The sequence below is a fragment of the Colobus angolensis genome, unplaced genomic scaffold, assembly GCF_000951035.1.
Source record: "Colobus angolensis palliatus isolate OR3802 unplaced genomic scaffold, Cang.pa_1.0 Scaffold1, whole genome shotgun sequence".
Taxonomy (NCBI): Eukaryota; Metazoa; Chordata; class Mammalia; order Primates; family Cercopithecidae; genus Colobus; species Colobus angolensis.
Window position 1 is genome coordinate 12,138,209 of NW_012110918.1, and position 16,314 is coordinate 12,154,522.

Consider the following 16,314-nt stretch of genomic DNA (forward strand, 5'->3'; position numbering starts at 1 on the left):
GTGATCCGCCCGTCTCGGCCTCCCAAAGTGCTGGGATTATAGGCTTGAGCCACTGCGCCTGGCCCCAGACTTTTATTACCTTATAGTTATAATTGTTTTAGTTTACTATTATTCTTAATCTCTTACTTTGCCTAATTTATGAATGAAACTTTATCATAGGTGTGGATGAAGTATACGAAAAACCATAGTGTATATGAGGGTTCTGTACGATCTGCAGTTTCAGACATCCACTGGGGGTCTTGGAACGTATCTCCTGAGGATAAGGGGGGACTACTGTACACATGTTCTGGACGCTCTCAGAGTAGAATTACACAATCCTAATTCTTTAAAGGTCTTACAACTATCCACTGTAACCCTTTCTTTCTTTTTTTCTCTTTTTTTTGAGACACAGCCTCACTTTATCGCCCAGGCTGGAGTGCAGTGGCGCCATCTCAGCTCACTGCAACCTCCGCCTCCCAGGTTCAAGCAATTCTCCTGCCTCAGCCTCCTGAGTCGCTGGAATTACAGGTGCCCGCCACCACGCCTGGCTAATTTTTATATTTTTAACAGAGGTGGGGTTTTGCCGTGTTTCGCAGGCTAGCCTCGAACTCCTGGCCTCAAGTGATCCACCCACCTTGGCTTCCCAAAGTGCTGTTATTACAGGTGTGAGCTACCGTGTCTGTCTCAGTCTAACCCTTTCATTTTAAGGAGACTGAGGCCTAAGGATCTGAAGGTCCTGTAGCAAGGTGATGGCAGGGCTATACCTACACCCCAGCGTAGCCCCCAAAGCGACGTTCTGTCACCATCATAGCCTCTAAAGCCAGCCCCCCTGAGCCCAGGGATCCAGCGAACAGGGGTTCCGTGTGTCTCACATGAGGGGCTAAAGGGAATAAAGCGAGGCCCTCTAAAGTCACTCACCTTCTCAAAAGTACCCAGCAGTATATGGCAATGGCCAAAATACTCTGAAAGAAACAAAGGCATGTGAGTGAAGAAGCCCACACAGCACACCTTGATGCCCATGACCTTCCCCAATTCCCTGCAATCTGGCAAACCAAATGTGCCAGTCTGTCCCTAGAAGGGGCATGTTATATAACCCTCACTTTTTTTTTTTTTGAGACAAAGTCTGGCTCTGTTGCCCAGGCTGGAGTGCGGTGGCACGATCTTGGCTCACTGTGGCCTCCACCTCCCGGGTTCCAGTGATTCTCCTGCCTCAGCCTCCCAAGTATCTGGGATTACAGACATGAGCCACCATGCCTGGCTAATTTTCTGTATTTTTAGTAGAAATGGGGTTTCACTACATTGGCCAGGCTGGTCTCGAACTCCTGACCTCAGGTGATCTGCCTGCCTCAGCCTCCCAAAGTGCTAGTATTACAGGGATGGGCCACCACACCCAGCTAACCCACATTTTTTGAGACTGAGTCTCACTCTGTCACCCAGGCTGGAGTGTAGTGGCGCAATCTCAGCTCACTGCAACCTCCACCTCCTGGGTTCAAACCATTCTCCTGCCTCAGCCTCCCAAGTAGTTGAGATTACAGGCGCACACTGCCATGCCCACTGATTTTTGTAGTTTTAATAGAGAAAGGGTTTCACCATGTTGCCCAGGCTGGTCTTGAACTCCTGACCTCAGGTGATCCAAACCTGCCTCGGCCTCCCAAACTGCTGGGATTACATGTGTGAGCCACTGTGCCCAGCCAAACCCACACTTTTCACATCCGCCCAGGAGCTTGGAGTCACAGATGTAAGAGGATGCAGAGACTGCCTGACTCACAGTCACAAACACCCACAAAGAAGGCGTGTTGTTCTGGGGCCACAGCTGCTGCCAGGAATATGCCACAAAAGAGCAGTGTGCACAGCCAAAGAGGACAGAAATCGCCCCTACCATCTCCTTCATCCACCACGGCATGTACCACTAGAGGGTAAACTTCTCTGTCCAGATCAAAGCCAAGCTGAAGGGAAAGAAAAGGAAAGAAAACAAACAAACAAAAAAAGAGGACTTAACACATTTAGATAGCACAGTTAATCTCAGAAAGGGCGATACTGTCAAGCATTAATCTCATTTCTGCTCCTCATTAACAAGGCTCCTCGTCAGCCTTGTTAATTACCCAAGTTTGTTAAATGAGGGCCATCAGTTTCTTTTTAAAAATCTCACAGATGTAAATATGGCCTTCTAACCTACAGGTTTTTTTTTTTTTTTAGTTTGAGCATAGCTTTCTCAAAGTATCCAATGCTAATGGGCTATTTCCATTCCTAGGGAATGGAAAAATTAACAAAGTCAGGTATATCCTTGATGCAAAATAAGCAGAGCTTTAAAAGGACATGATGAAGTCACAAGACTGAAAGGTAAGCATGGCCTTCAAGTGTCTGAGCAGCCCCTTTGCTGTTGGCCGGAGTCCTAAGTAGCCCCTAGGCCCTTCTGAGTCGATGTGGGAAACCCTCCCCAAAGGTAGCTCACCTCCTCTTCGGCCCACTCGGAGGGATCCACGGTGTGGGAGGGCAGGCAGAACTGCTGACACACTCCTCGCTTGTAGTGCACAGTCTCCGACTGGAGGCTGTTGTCTTTGGGAATGTAGCTATTGATACAAGTGGGAGGCAAAGCAAAAGTCAGTATCTGGCACAAATGGATCTGACAACTTCCTCTGCTCATGCCTGTTCTCAATTATCAACAGGCTCTAGCGAAGAGAAGAAAGGGTCCTTTATAATCCATTTCCTTTGCTCTTGCTTGGCAACGTTGAACTTTTCTATTCAACCCACACATCCAAAGAAAGGTAGCTTACTAGATTTTTAACAGCATGTTAAGGACCTGAAGGACTATACCACCATTTGCCACTATACCAAGATGGCACAACTTGAAGGGAAAAGGTAAAGGATAGGGCTTTGTAGAAGAAAATCTATTCAGGAACCAGATCTCATCTGGCTGCAGAAAAAGAATGTTTTCCACCTTTGCTGAGTGGATAAGACATGGACTCTACCCATCTGGGAAGGAAGTGGCTCACCTGGTCTCCTGATCTTACCTGGCAATACCATTCTGGAACTCTTCCGTGGCCTGGTAATAGATGGTGATGGCTACCCGAGCATCTGTGTCAAAGGTGAACTCAACATTGTAGTGGACTTTAGCTTTGCTGGCCTCTTCTCCAGAGCTCTTCACTTCCTCAGCACATCTAGAAAACCAGAGACTCAGCATTTGCAGGGTAGCATATCAATATTTTTAAATTTACCTTTTAAAAAAAATTTAGCATTATATTGTGGGCTTCTCTGAGTGATCGTAAGCATAGGTCTACCTCTTCATTCTGAATGATCACAGAGTGCTTCATGACCAATATTGCTGGGCACTCAGGTTACTTCTGATATTTCATAGTGCTACCACTACACCATTGTGCATTTGGCAGTTTTGTTTTTATTTTAACAAAAGTTACTAATCACGTGGTTTAAATAGTTTCTTCAAGGCAAAAAATAGCAGGCCTTACTTCTTCCCTTTCCTTCTCTTCAGAGGACACCCCTTTTAGTGATCATTTTGGCATTTACCCACGTTTCTAAGAAATATACTTGGGTTACTACTTCTTGATTTTTCAGTTTCAGGCACTATCTATGGATTTCCTACTATGGAAACAAGGATTTCTTTCTCTTTACTCATTCTGCTCCATATAGGAACTCCCCCATCCCCACAGTATAGCTACATCATAATTTTATTATAATAGTCCAGTACATTTGTGTCTGTATTACTGTGATTATATAAACATATAATCTATGATTATTTTTCTTTTCTTGCCTAACTTTTTCTTAGTTAGTGCTCACCCTTTTTTTTTTTTTCCAGTTGCACAGTTTTCTATATACTCATCACAAATTCCAACCCAAGCTCTCTGGGGCTGTCTAAATCTCTCAAGACGTTCAGATGCACCAAGTAGTCTATTCATTTCATCTTATTGAGGAGGTCCCTTGGACTCGCTCCCATCTGTACTTGGCCCTCTGCACCTGGCTCCCAGCCGCCACCCTGGAATCTCTCCTCCTCCATCATCCTGGTGGGTCCCTTTTGCCTCTGTCCTCCTGTAGAAGCTCATGTTTCCTGTACCTCAAGTCTTCCTCTGTCTTGGGTTATTCTTTCGTATCAGTGGAGCATGTGTTCTACCAGTTTCCTGAAAAAGGGTGTGTTGGGAAATAAACTTTTGAGAGCTTTTATTTAACATTCACACTTCATTCAAAGTTTGGCTGAGCAAAGTATTCTAGATTATAAATAATTTCTAAAAGACACTGAAAGCCTTTTCGCTGCCTTATTTTTCACCTCCCAGCGTTGTTCCCAAGAAGTCTGAAGTCGTTCCAACTGCTGATCCTTCTTCTGAAAGCTTATAGACAGTCCTCTTTCTCATCCACTGTGTGGGCACTTGGTGGTCCTTTCCATTTAGAAACTTGTACCCTCTGCTTCTGAGAAATTTTCTTAAATTCTATGTCACTGATGATTTCCTTCCTTTTATATCCTCTGTTCTCTGTAGAACCCGTTAGTTGGATGTCAGACTTTCTAAATGGGTGCTCTATTACTTGTATCTTTCTTCTTCTATTTTCCTTCTCTCTGGATTTTTGCTCTGCTTTCTAGAATATTTCAAGTTTTCTTCCTATAATTCTATTGAAATTTTCATTTATGCTCCTTGTTTTAATTTCTAAAAGCAATTTTTTTGGTTTCATAAACTTTGTGTCATTGTGTCCATGAAAGAAAAAGATATCTTCTCTCATGTCTTTGAGATTATTAATGAAGTTTTCTTCTTCCTGCATAGCTTTTGTTTCCAATTAGATTTTTTTTTTTTTACTTTATTATTATTTTATAAAGAGATGGGGTCTCACTATGTTGCCCAGGCTGGTCACAAACTCCTGGGCTTAAGCGATCCTCCTGTTTTGGCCTCCCAAAGTTCTGGGATTAAATGTGTGAGCCACCACACCCGGCCTAGTTAGGCTGTTTTAAAATGTTGGTTTGTTTTGCTACTGTCTTTCCTATTATAGGCATTCCTTACACATCTAAGAATCTGTGGCTGTCTGCTTGTATTTAAGATATTTAAATGCTGATTAGAGCTCTGAGTGCACAGCAGGACTTGGGGATCCCGGGCTTCACTGTGGGCTGATCTGAATCTGCTGAGGAACCTCCAACTCTAGTCTCCTAGGTTTTCCTATCCAGGCAGGTCCAATTTCCAGAAAACAGTTTCTCTCTCTTGACAAAGGCCTGGCTGCCAGCATTCTAGGGCCAGAGTGGAGAGGCAGCTGGAGGGCTCAACACCCCGTTTGCCAGGATCCACTCACCCCCTATTTTGTTTTGAGACAGGGTCTCACTCTTGCCCAGGCTGGAGTGCAGTGGTGTGATTGTGACTCATTGCAGCCTCGACCTCCCTGGGCTCAGGTGATCCTCCCACTTCAGCCTCCCAAGTAGCTGGGACTACAGGTGTGCACTACCATGCTTGGTTAATTTTTGTATTTCTTGTAGAGACAGGGCTTTGCCATATTGCCCAGGCTGATTAGCCTGTTTTTAGTACTGGCCGTTAGCTGTGCCTGGGTCTCTCTTGTCCAGAGATTCTTTGTTTTTACCTTTCCAGGGACAGTCATCTGCCTGCCTTTGGCCAGGCTGTAGTAACGTAGTTCTGGCTGTGTGGTACAAGGGAGGGGATCTGCCTACCTTGAGGGCAGACTTTCTACCAATCCTTATTTTAGCCTCCCACCTCAACTTCTAGAGGGACCTGGCACTGCTAATTTCTGAACCCCTTGGGGGATAATACCACAGTATAAATTGGGTGATTCTCAGCTTTTCTTTCTGCTAGTTCAGGATTCTGATATCCTAGGTCTACTAAGTCATTTAATATTCACTATGTGCTTCCAGCTTCTTTTTTTTTTTTTTTTTTTTTTGAGACGGAGTCCAGCCCAGGCTGGAGTGCAGTGGCCGGATCTCAGCTCACTGCAAGCTCCGCCCCGCCCCGGGTTCACGCCATTCTCCTGCCTCAGCCTCCCTAGTAGCTTGGACTACAGGCGCTCGCCACCTCGCCCGGCTAGTTTTTTTGTATTTTTTAGTAGAGACGGGGTTTCACCGTGTTAGCCAGGATGGTCTCGATCTCCTGGCCCGTCTCGGCCTCCCAAAGTGCTGGGATTACAGGCTTGAACCACCGCGCCTGGCCTGTGCTTCCAGCTTCTAAAATTTTGTTGCTGCTGCTCTCTTCCCATTCTCCAAATACTTACAGATTTATGCCTTTTTAAAATTTTTTTATTTTTATTTTATTTAATTAATTTATTTATTTTATTGAGACGGAGTCACACTCTGTCACCCAGGCTGGAGTGCAGTGGCACAATCTCACCTCACTGCAACCTCCGTCTCCTGGGTTCACGCCATTCTCCTGCCTCAGCCTCCCGAGTAGCTGGGACTACAGGCGCCTGCCACCAGTAGCTGGGACTACAGGCGCCTGCCACCATGCCTGGCTAATTTTTTGTAATTTTAGTGGAGACGGGGTTTCACCGTGTTAGCCAGGATGGTCTCGATTTCCTGACCTTGTGATCTGCCCACCTTGGCCTCCCAAAGTGCTGGGACTACAGGCATGAGCCACCGCACCCGGCCTTATTTTTTATTTTTTAGATGGAGTCTCTCTCTCACCCAGAGTGGAGTGCAGTGGAACAATCTTGGCTTACTGCAACCTCTGCCTCCTGGGTTTAAGCAATTCTCCTCTTTCAGCCTCTGGAGCAGCTGGGACTACAGGTGCATGCCACCATGTCTGGCTAATTTTTGTATTTGTAGTAGAGACGGGGTTTTTACCATGTTGGCCAGGCTGGTCTTTGACTCCTGACTTCAGGTGATCTGCCCGCCTTGGTCTCCCAAAGTGCTGGGATTACAGGCATGAGCCATTGTGCCCGGCCAGATTTATGCCTTTTAAATACATGTTTATAATTACTTGATGGGGTTTTCAGAGGAAGCAAAAGTAGGTGTTCAGTCCTCCATCTTTACCTGGAAATCTGAGAATCAGAATTTATTCCCATAATCACAGAAAAACAAAACAAAGAACACCCTTCAAGTTAACATTTATTGAACACCAGGTGTTTTCCCTTCTGTTACCTTAATTTTGACAACCACCATGAAAGGTAAAGTTGATTATCACCATTTTACAGATAAAAAAAAAACCTGGGCCGGGCTCGGTGGCTCAAGCCTGTAATCCCAGCACTTTGGGAGGCCGAGACGGGCGGATCACGAGGTCGGGAGATCAAGACCATCCTGGCTAACACGGTGAAACCCCGTCTTCACTAAAAAATACAAAAAACTAGCCGGGCGAGGTGGCGGGCGCCTGTAGTCCCAGCTACTCGGGAGGCTGAGGCAGGAGAATGGCGTCAACCCGGGAGGCGGAGCTTGCAGTGAGCTGAGATCCGGCCACTGCACTCCAGCCTGGGCCACAGAGCGAGACTCCGTCTCAAAAAAAAAAAAAAAAAAACCTGAAGCTCAGACACTCATTCATGCAAGCATCTGTGGACCTGGGAAGCAAACTGCTCTGCTGCTTCCAAGCCCGGTTCTTTAGCGCAAGACAGCTGCTTCATCCTATTCCAGAGCCGCAGCCAGGCTGCCACGGCAGAGGCCATGACCTCGCAGTAGCTCAGGCCCTTGAATGGCCTCCATCAAATGTGTGAATGTGCCATATGTGATGAGAGAAACCAAGTGGACAAAGTAGCTGGCAACTGGCAGGCCCCAGAGGCCTCGTTAGTCTGCTCTGCTGCTGGATGAACTCCCCTGGGTCAGGTGGGGGGGCTGTTCAGCAGACAGGTACCTCCTTGGCTTTCTCCTCCCCAGAGATGACCCTGGGGTGGAGAGAAGCATAGCTGGGGAACCAGTAGAAACTTCAGGGACAAATAAAATATAAAAAATTAAGAGAGAGAGACTGAAAATAGATTAGTGGTTACTTAGGGCTGGAAGGACTGCTTAAGCCCAGGAAGTCAAGGCTGCAGTGAGCTGAGATTGTGCCACTGTACTGCAGCCTGGGTGACAAAGTGAGACTCTGGGCGGTGGCTCATGCCTTTAATCCCAGCACTTTGGGAAGCCGAGACAGGTGTATCACCTGAGGTCGGGAGTTTGAGATCAGCCTGACCAACAGGGAGAAACACCGTCTCTACTAAAATTACAAAATTAACCAGGCATGGCGGTGCATGCCTGTAATCCCAGCTACTTAGGAGGATGAGGCAGAAGAATCGCTTGAACCTGGGAGGCGTAGGGTGCGGTGAGCCGAGATTGTGCCATTGCACTGCAGCCTGGGCAACAAGAGTGAGACCCTGTCTCAAAAAAACAAACAAACAAAAAAACGAGACTGTCTCAACATATGTGTATATATATCTGTATCTATATCAGACAAAAACATCATAATGCTAATAAGGCTGATCTATACAAGCATGAGATGGTCTCTGAGTCATCTTTCTTGCCTATTCAGAAAAATCCGGGACCTTGATTTGCTCTAACCAAAGTTTTTCACCAGGGAATCAGAGAGCCTTGGTAACATACTGTCTAGGGGTGGCGGGCGGTGGGAATGTATCAGATTAAAAATTACACTGTCTCGAGGATGGCACCAAGAAGGCAAATGACGATAATTAACATTGATGATGAGGATTAAACAACCAACCAAGGGCACTGAGTTCCTTAGAGAACAGACACATGAGATAGGGAATAAAGAAGAAAAAGAAAATATAGCAATAAGATAAAGGATTTGATATTCTAAGTTCAAATTTCCCATTTTTACATTGGCTTGTTGGAGTAGCTGCAAAAATTCCCACTTTCCCTTAATAATTCTTCTTCCCTTTTAAAAAATATCCATAAAATAAGGATACTGAGCATTTCTAGGCAAGTGAAAGTTCTCACAAACACAGTCCATTGCATCCAGTGCTGAACAGCAGAGGGGTGGATGGTCTGATCTCAGCAGAAAGAAGCGCCTGCACTCCTGTCTGAGGCCTGTAGAAGCAGGCTCTGGGGCTGCCAGAAACTGCTGTGTGAGTTCCTTGGGAAGTCTGTACGCCAGCCCCCAACCTCCCCAAAGGAAGGTGCCTGGGACCTGGCCCCAGCCTCTGGGAACTTACTTGACGAGCCTCAGCGTGTCCTTTCGGATATTGACCAGGCTTCTCAGAGTCTTCACAGGTTCTTGGGGAGGTGGGGCGGCGTAAGGGAACTGTGTCAGAAACAAAGTAGGAGAAGGTGGTGTGTTTATAAAGACCCACAGCTGTCCCTCGCTGTTACAAGGCTTTACAGTTCACCAAGAATAGGCCTAAGAGGTGAGGCAGGAAGGCACAACTCTCCTAATTAAGTGAGGAAACTGAAATTCTGACATACTGAGTCAACCTGCTCAAGGTTACAGCTAGTGGGAAAATGGGATTCAATTTGGGGCCCAAAGAGCTAGATTTATCTTCTTTTTCCATTATATGAAGCTTATTTGGGTCAGTGTTCAAAACTTGGAGAATTAATAAAAAACCACTGAAGTTCCAAATACCAAAGGACACACTGTGGCCGAGTTAATCACAAAAGGCTTTTCCATCTGACCTCAGACGACAGGGAGCCAGACCTGCAAGCCCTTTCCTTCGGTGAGGCCATATGGTATCCCAGGAATTTAGGGACTGCAAATAAAAGAGAACCCCATCATGTGTACAGAGCTGAAGTTTGCAAACAGTAAAGAACAAATTTCCCCTGCAGCTGATCATATAAAGCAGAGTTAACACATTAGCCAAGAGTTATTTTGGGGTCACCAAAGGTTTATGATTGTCTTCATCATTTACCATCCACTTTCTCCCCATTTGCCCGTTTAGACCTTTGGATATGAAGTTCTGAGTTGTTGATAGTAAAGAGATAAACAAAGGGGAAACAGCCAAAAATTTCACTGGGAATTGCCTTCTGAGGATCAAGAATGATTTCAAATGTTCCCAGTATTTTTAAAATGTTATTTAGGCAATCAAATGTTTTAACATATAATTCCCAAAAAACCTACTGGTCTCTGCAGCTTTGCAAAACTTGGTTCTCTTGGCTCAAGAAAAGTCTGCCTCCATAGTGTGGTATCACAAAACAGGACATCCAAGTTATAATCGAATTGTGCCTTCACAGGTTTTTACTGAATATGGGTATTTTACTTGGGAAACAATATAGTTAAACCATAGTCAAGGTGCATCTGACTTTATGTATGCAGTATGATTGCTTATAATTCACATGTATGAATGTGACTCTTATACTCAATAGAAATTATTTGCATTCAGATTACCTACTTTGTGGGCATTATTTAGTAATTTACCTTTTCGTTGATATATTAACCATATATTCTTTAAAAAATGATAGTTTTTTCTAATTACAAAGTAATACATGTTTAAGCAGAAAATTTGAAAAACACAAAAAAGTACAAAACTATCCCTAATTTTACTATTCAGCAATACCAAAATTAACACTTCGGAATATGTATCTCCATCCGTCCATCTATCCATCCATCCATCCACCTCTATATCCATGTGTTGTTTCAAACTGAACACACTATTTTGCAGTTTCTTTTTCACCTAAAAAGATGTGACAAACATTTTTAAAGTCTATAATTTTGATAACATGCAGATAACAGCATACTTTAATCAATTCCATATGATTCAATACTTTATGTTGGTTTTACTTTTTTTCGCAGCTATAAATGTTGTGGTGAATATCCTTGTCTCTATACTTCTGCATGCTTGTTTGATTATTTCCTTAGGACAAATTCCTAGAAGTGGAATTACTGGATCAAAGAGTAAGCATATTTTTAAGACTTTAAAAATTATTTTGCCAAACTGTTTTCCACAAAGCTGACTCCAACTTTGCCCTCCTGCAAGCAGTGCATCAGGAGGCCTTGACATGGGAAAACTGAAATTCTAGTTCAGATCCCATCTGTGGCCTGTTTCTCCTCCCCCAACTTTCCTAGGCTGTCATACTAAAGGAATTTAAAACAATTTTTAAATAAGCTTAAGCAAAAAGTAATTAGGCAGGAAAATCCGACACAAACGCTAGTCTATTCTAAAGCCAAAATAAATGACTTTGGGATTAAAATTTTTTTCTGGAGTAGCAAAGTTAATCATTTTCATTTGTACAGGTACTTGGGCATTATCCATAACTCCTACCTGCATTTCAAATAAAAGATGCATCTTTCCCCTTATTCTTTACTCTTTCTCCTCCGTAGCCACCCCCTGCCGCAAAAGAGAGAAAAATAAAAAGAAAGAAAAAAAATCCTGGCACTCTTCATCCTCCATTTTGAATATTATATTTGATAACTGTGGCAATGAAACATAAGCTATCTGGCTCTTAAGGAAAGGTATCAATGAGTTCAAATGTTAATAAATCCACCTCTACACTTTAGGCTCTCCCTATACACACACATACACGCACAAGACAACAACGTCAAATCTGTTCAGGAGAACCTTGTTCGTGGGCTGCTACCTACCAAAGTTTGTGCCTCGCTGGCCTTTCATTCATGCAATCAGAGTCTACGTGCAACACTCCATGCTAGGAATAAGGAGAGACTGAAAACCAAGAAGATAAGGCCCTGCTCTTTCAGGAAGCTGCATTATAAGGCAGCTGACATAGTAATTGTAATATTAAAGAGATTAAACATATTAGTATTTTTTGCCACAAAAGGCAAATATAAAGGAAGTGATCATTTCTGGCTGAGGTAATCTGAAGGTTTCATGGAGGAGGTGGTAGCTGATCTGGGATCTTATAGGATAAATGAAATCTGCAAATTCAGAGATGACAGAGAAGATAGAGGGGACAGCAGGATCAGAGGCAAATTGAAGAAAATATTTTTCTGCTCTTAGAGTTGTCTCCCATTCTTCTGTAAATCGATTTTGCCTACCATTACTCTCTAAATTTCTTATTATCTTCCTTTCAAAAATTACCATTTATTGAGTGCTTACTATTGATGACAGTGGTGGGCCGTCTGGAGCAGCCAATGCCATCACAATGGCCGCTGCAGGGAGGTTGCAGGGAGCAGACCAACAGCCCCTCCACAGCTTGCCACCCTGGAGGCCACCCCATGGGGCTGGCTGGGTTGCCTGCCAGCAGAGGAGCAGTGTGGCAGAAGAGCAGCGCGATAGGGCAGAGAGGAGCCTCAAGAGGGAGCTGAGCCTTGGGCAGTGCCCCGCTTGCACATGGAGCGCCAAGGTCAGGCCTGGGCACAGAGCTGGGGCTGTGCTTCAGGGGCCCCGGACAGGAAGTGGGAGCAGCTTCCGCTTTGGGCACCTGGCCATTGGTGCAGCCATTGTGCCCACTCTGCCGAGGGTGCCAGGTTCCTGTGCCTCAGGAGGAAGCTCTGTGCAGCCCGTCCGGGGCTGCGTCCCCAGGTCTGCCCCACACTGGGGTGACTACTGAGTCTGACACTCCTGGCCAGATGACCCAGCCGAGGCCCAGGCCCAGGACCCACTCTGCCCCTGGCTACCCCTGAAGCGCCTGGGCAACAGGCAGAGCTCATGGCGATGTCACCCTGCCCCGGACACTGGCCCGGGCCCAGTGAGGACTTGGAGCCCCTGCCCTAGGCTGCAAGGGGGTGCTGTAGAGGCTGCATGCTCCATAGAGCTGGTGGAAGCCGGGAACAGGCAGCAGCCCCGCCTGGGGCTGCAGCCATCCAAGTCAGGGCTGGGACCTGGGCCTCCATAAGCTCTTGGAGACAAGGAAAAGCACCCCCCCGCCCCCCTGTCCCAGCAGGCTCAGAAGTGCCTGCTCCTGCCGCCTGGCTTCTGTCTGCTGTTGGTGCTGGCTCTGATCTTAGAGCAATGTGGGGCCAAGCCCAGGTGCTGTCACAGTCAGGCTGGGAGTGCACATGCTCGGGGTAGCACTGACAAGCCAGCCCCAGCCCCCTGCTGCCTCAGCCCCTTCCAGACTTTGGGCACTGATGAGCATGGGGAAGGTGGGGGCGCTGAGGGCAGCTTGGTGCTGGCCTTCAAGGAGGGCGTGAAGGCTGGGGCCCTGGCTGCCAGTCCTGCCCACCGGAGTGGGAACTTGTGGTGCCTTTCCTAGGCCTGCCCATGGCTGCCCAGGGACCAGTCTACTTGCACTTCCTCCCCTCTGAGGCCCATAACAGCCCCAGGCTCAGCCAGAACAGGGCAGAGGTTGGGACCATCAGCTGCAGAGAGGAGCAACCTACTCCAGTGCCCCCTCTCTGCTGACAGCTTCAGAGATGTCCATAAGACCAGCTGCAGAGAGGAGCTATGCACTCCAGGGCCTCCTCTCGGCTGAGAGCTGCAGAGAAGACAGGATGACCTTCCTGCAGAAAAGAGCTTCCCACTCCAGGGTCTCTCTGCTAGGACACTTGTCAGGACACCCTGGCTGTGGAAAGGACCTACCCACTGCGGGTATGAGCTGTTCTATCGCTCAATAAGGCTCCTCTTCATCTTGCTCACCCTACATTTGTCTGTGTATCTCATTCTTCCTGGTTGCAGGATGAGAATTTTGGACCCATGGAATGGTGGGACTAAAATTGCTGTAACACAAACAGAACTGAAACATGCTCCTTGCTTGTCATGTTGTGGGCAAAGAGGAAAGAAGAGCTGTGGCCCTTCGGGAACCCCAGACCTGGGAGCTGCCTAAGCCAGGGCTGTGACTTCCTCTTTATGGCCCTGTGGTTCCTGGCATCTCCAAGATTCCAGGTGCCACCACATTCCCTGGTGCCAACCAGGAGAGCTGCCTGCAGTACACCTGGTCCAGCCATAGCCTCGCAGACAGTTGGCACCCATGCTGGCACCTGGGGCTGCCAGCCCCACAGCAGCAGCTGGCATGTCTGACTGCATAGTGACTGGACCCTACTCTCGCTCACACACCCCTTGCTGCTCCATGCCTGATTTGCAGTCTCCCTTGGAGGCGTGGGATATAGGCTGGTAGTGTGAGCTGAGTGCAGTCTGTCAGGCCAAGTGGGTGGAAAAAGTCCAGTGTGCCTGAGCCGAACCTGTGCAAGGCACCACTGGCCACGGGTTTCCGGCCAGAAAAGTGACATCCCAAAGATCCCATAATACTATGTGCCAGACACTATGCTAAGCTCTTTATTTATATTATCTTATTTAATCTTTGGAGGAATCCTGTGAAATAGGCATGGTTGTTCCCATTTTTGCAGGAAAGAAAATAGAGGTTGCAAAGAGGTTGAATAAATTCTCTAAGTCCCCCAAATTTTAGGGAGCAGAGCTTATTTTTCTTTTTTTTTTTCCAGTAACTAACAAGTCTTAAAGGGAGCAGAGTTGAGGTTTGAACATGTTCTACCTTTATCTTTTCCCAAGATGCTCTGGCAGCAGCTTCTTAATCTAGAGATGAGATTTCCAAGGATTAAAGTGCTGGTTATTAAAAGATCTGAAGACACAAATTTATTTATTGCCTCATTCCTTTCTAAAGTCAAGACACCAAATAAATGTGTTTGTCCACACTGTCTCCTCAATACATGCACCATTACTAAATTATATTTAAGACAAAAGATGTATCCTGGCCGGGCACAGTAGCTCACACTTGTAATTCCAGCACTTTGGGAGCCTGAGGCAGAAGGATCGCTTGAGCTCAGGAGTTTGAGACCAGCCTGGGCAACATGGTGAGACTCTGTCCCTACAAAATATAAAGAACTTAGTCAGCATGGTGGCACACACCTGTAGTCCCAGCTACTCAGGAGGCTGATGCAAGAGGATCACTTGAGCCCAGAAGATTGAGGCTGCAGTGAGCTATGATAGCATCACTGCACTCCAGCTTGGGGGAGAGAGTGAGACTGCCTCAAAAAAGAAAAAAAAAGAGGCCAAGCATGGTGATTCATGCCTGTAATCCCAGCACTTTGGGAGGTCAAGGTTGGCAGATCACTTGAGGTCAGGAGTTTTGAGACAACCCGGGTCAACACAGCAAAACCCCATCTCTACTAAAAATACAAAAATTAGCTGGGTGTGGTGGCGTGGGCCTATAGTCCCAGCTACTTGGGAGGCTGAGGCAGAAGAATTGCTAGAACCCAGGAGGTGGAGGTTGCAGTGAGCTGAGCCCATGCCACTGTACTCCAGCCTGGGTGACAGAGTGAGACTCTGTCTCAAAAACACAAAAACAAAAAGGAAGTATCTTATTTCAACCTAAAACCAGAGATCTCACTCATATGCTAACAGGTAAGTATGAAAGGAAAGCAAACTAATGCCTTCTTGGGACCAAGAAAGATGAAGCTCAGAACAGATTCGGGGACAAGCATTTTTCTGAAGTACTCATGCACCAGTCCACTGTACTCAGCATTAGCGATCATTTTCTCAGTTCATATCCACAGAGTTTTTGTTTTTCTTTTTTAGAGTCTGCAAAGGGTAATTTTCTCAGCCCTAGGTCTACTGAGTAAGGGAGTGCATGGTGACTAGGAAGACCAGATAAAGTCTTTCTGATGTAAGCATCCTGGCATATCTGGAAACAGGAAGAGTTTCCTTTTCTGTCTTGCACACAACATGCCCCAGGTCCACAGACAGAGGGAGACTGAGAAGCTTTCTGATCTCTTACCTCAAGTTCAATATGGATTTATAGAATGGCTTCCTGTTTCTCAGGTATCATTCTGGAGTAAATAAACCTTTAACAGCTTTATGAAGGATTACTTAATGCAGCTTCTAGAATCCTATTTCACTTTTTATAATGAAAACAGGCCTCAGATCAAGACCCATGAACAAAGAATGAAATTTGGTCTGCTCAGGGCTTTGAGGACCAAACATTATGTGTGAATATCTTTAAGACAGAAAAGCAAGGCACAGATCCCCCTAATCTCTTCATCTAACCAGAAAACTCTGCCAAAAGAAAGCCCCTTTCATGGGGTAAAATTTGGGTAACAAGGAATTACAGCTTAGCAAATCATGAAAAAAGAAAATGTAAGGAAATATTTAACTGAGTATGTACTATGTGCCAGGCATTATGTTAGGTTCTTTAGATGGATTCTTTTTGTCCCCCATTTTACTTTACATACTTTTTATCTTTATTTTTAAATTTTTGTAGAGATGGGGTTTTACTATATTGCCCAGGCTGATCTCAAACTCTTGAGTTCAAGTGATCTTCTCACCTCAGCTTCCCAAAGTGCGGGGATTAGAGGTGTAAGCCACCACACCTGGTCTTTTTTTTGGAGACAGAATCTCGCTCTGCCACCCAGGCTGGAGTGCAGTGGCCGGATCTCAGCTCACTTCAAGCTCTGCTTCCCGGGTTTACGCCATTCTCCTGCCTCAGCCTCCCGAGTAGCTGGGACCACAGGCGCCCGCCACCTCACCCAGCTAGTTTTTTGTAGTTTTTAGTAGAGACGGGGTTTCACTATGTTAGCCAGGATGGTCTCGATCTCCTGACCTCGTGATCTGCCCGTCTCGGCCTCCCAAAGTGCTGGGATTACA

At 46.0% G+C, this 16,314-nt stretch overlaps 1 protein-coding gene across 1 annotated transcript in view; it reads right to left on the reverse strand.

Annotated features, from left to right (window-relative positions):
• RNF157 (ring finger protein 157) overlaps window positions 1-16,314 on the reverse strand; it is a 75,820-nt gene that overhangs the window by 26,341 nt on the left and 33,165 nt on the right. Inside the window, exons 2-6 of the mRNA XM_011933095.1 lie at window positions 9,043-9,131; window positions 2,991-3,137; window positions 2,432-2,549; window positions 1,859-1,925; window positions 898-941 (exon numbers count right to left, since the gene is read on the reverse strand). Of these exons, the coding sequence (XP_011788485.1) occupies window positions 898-941; window positions 1,859-1,925; window positions 2,432-2,549; window positions 2,991-3,137; window positions 9,043-9,131 (465 nt within the window). The remainder of the gene's footprint in view (window positions 1-897; window positions 942-1,858; window positions 1,926-2,431; window positions 2,550-2,990; window positions 3,138-9,042; window positions 9,132-16,314) is intronic.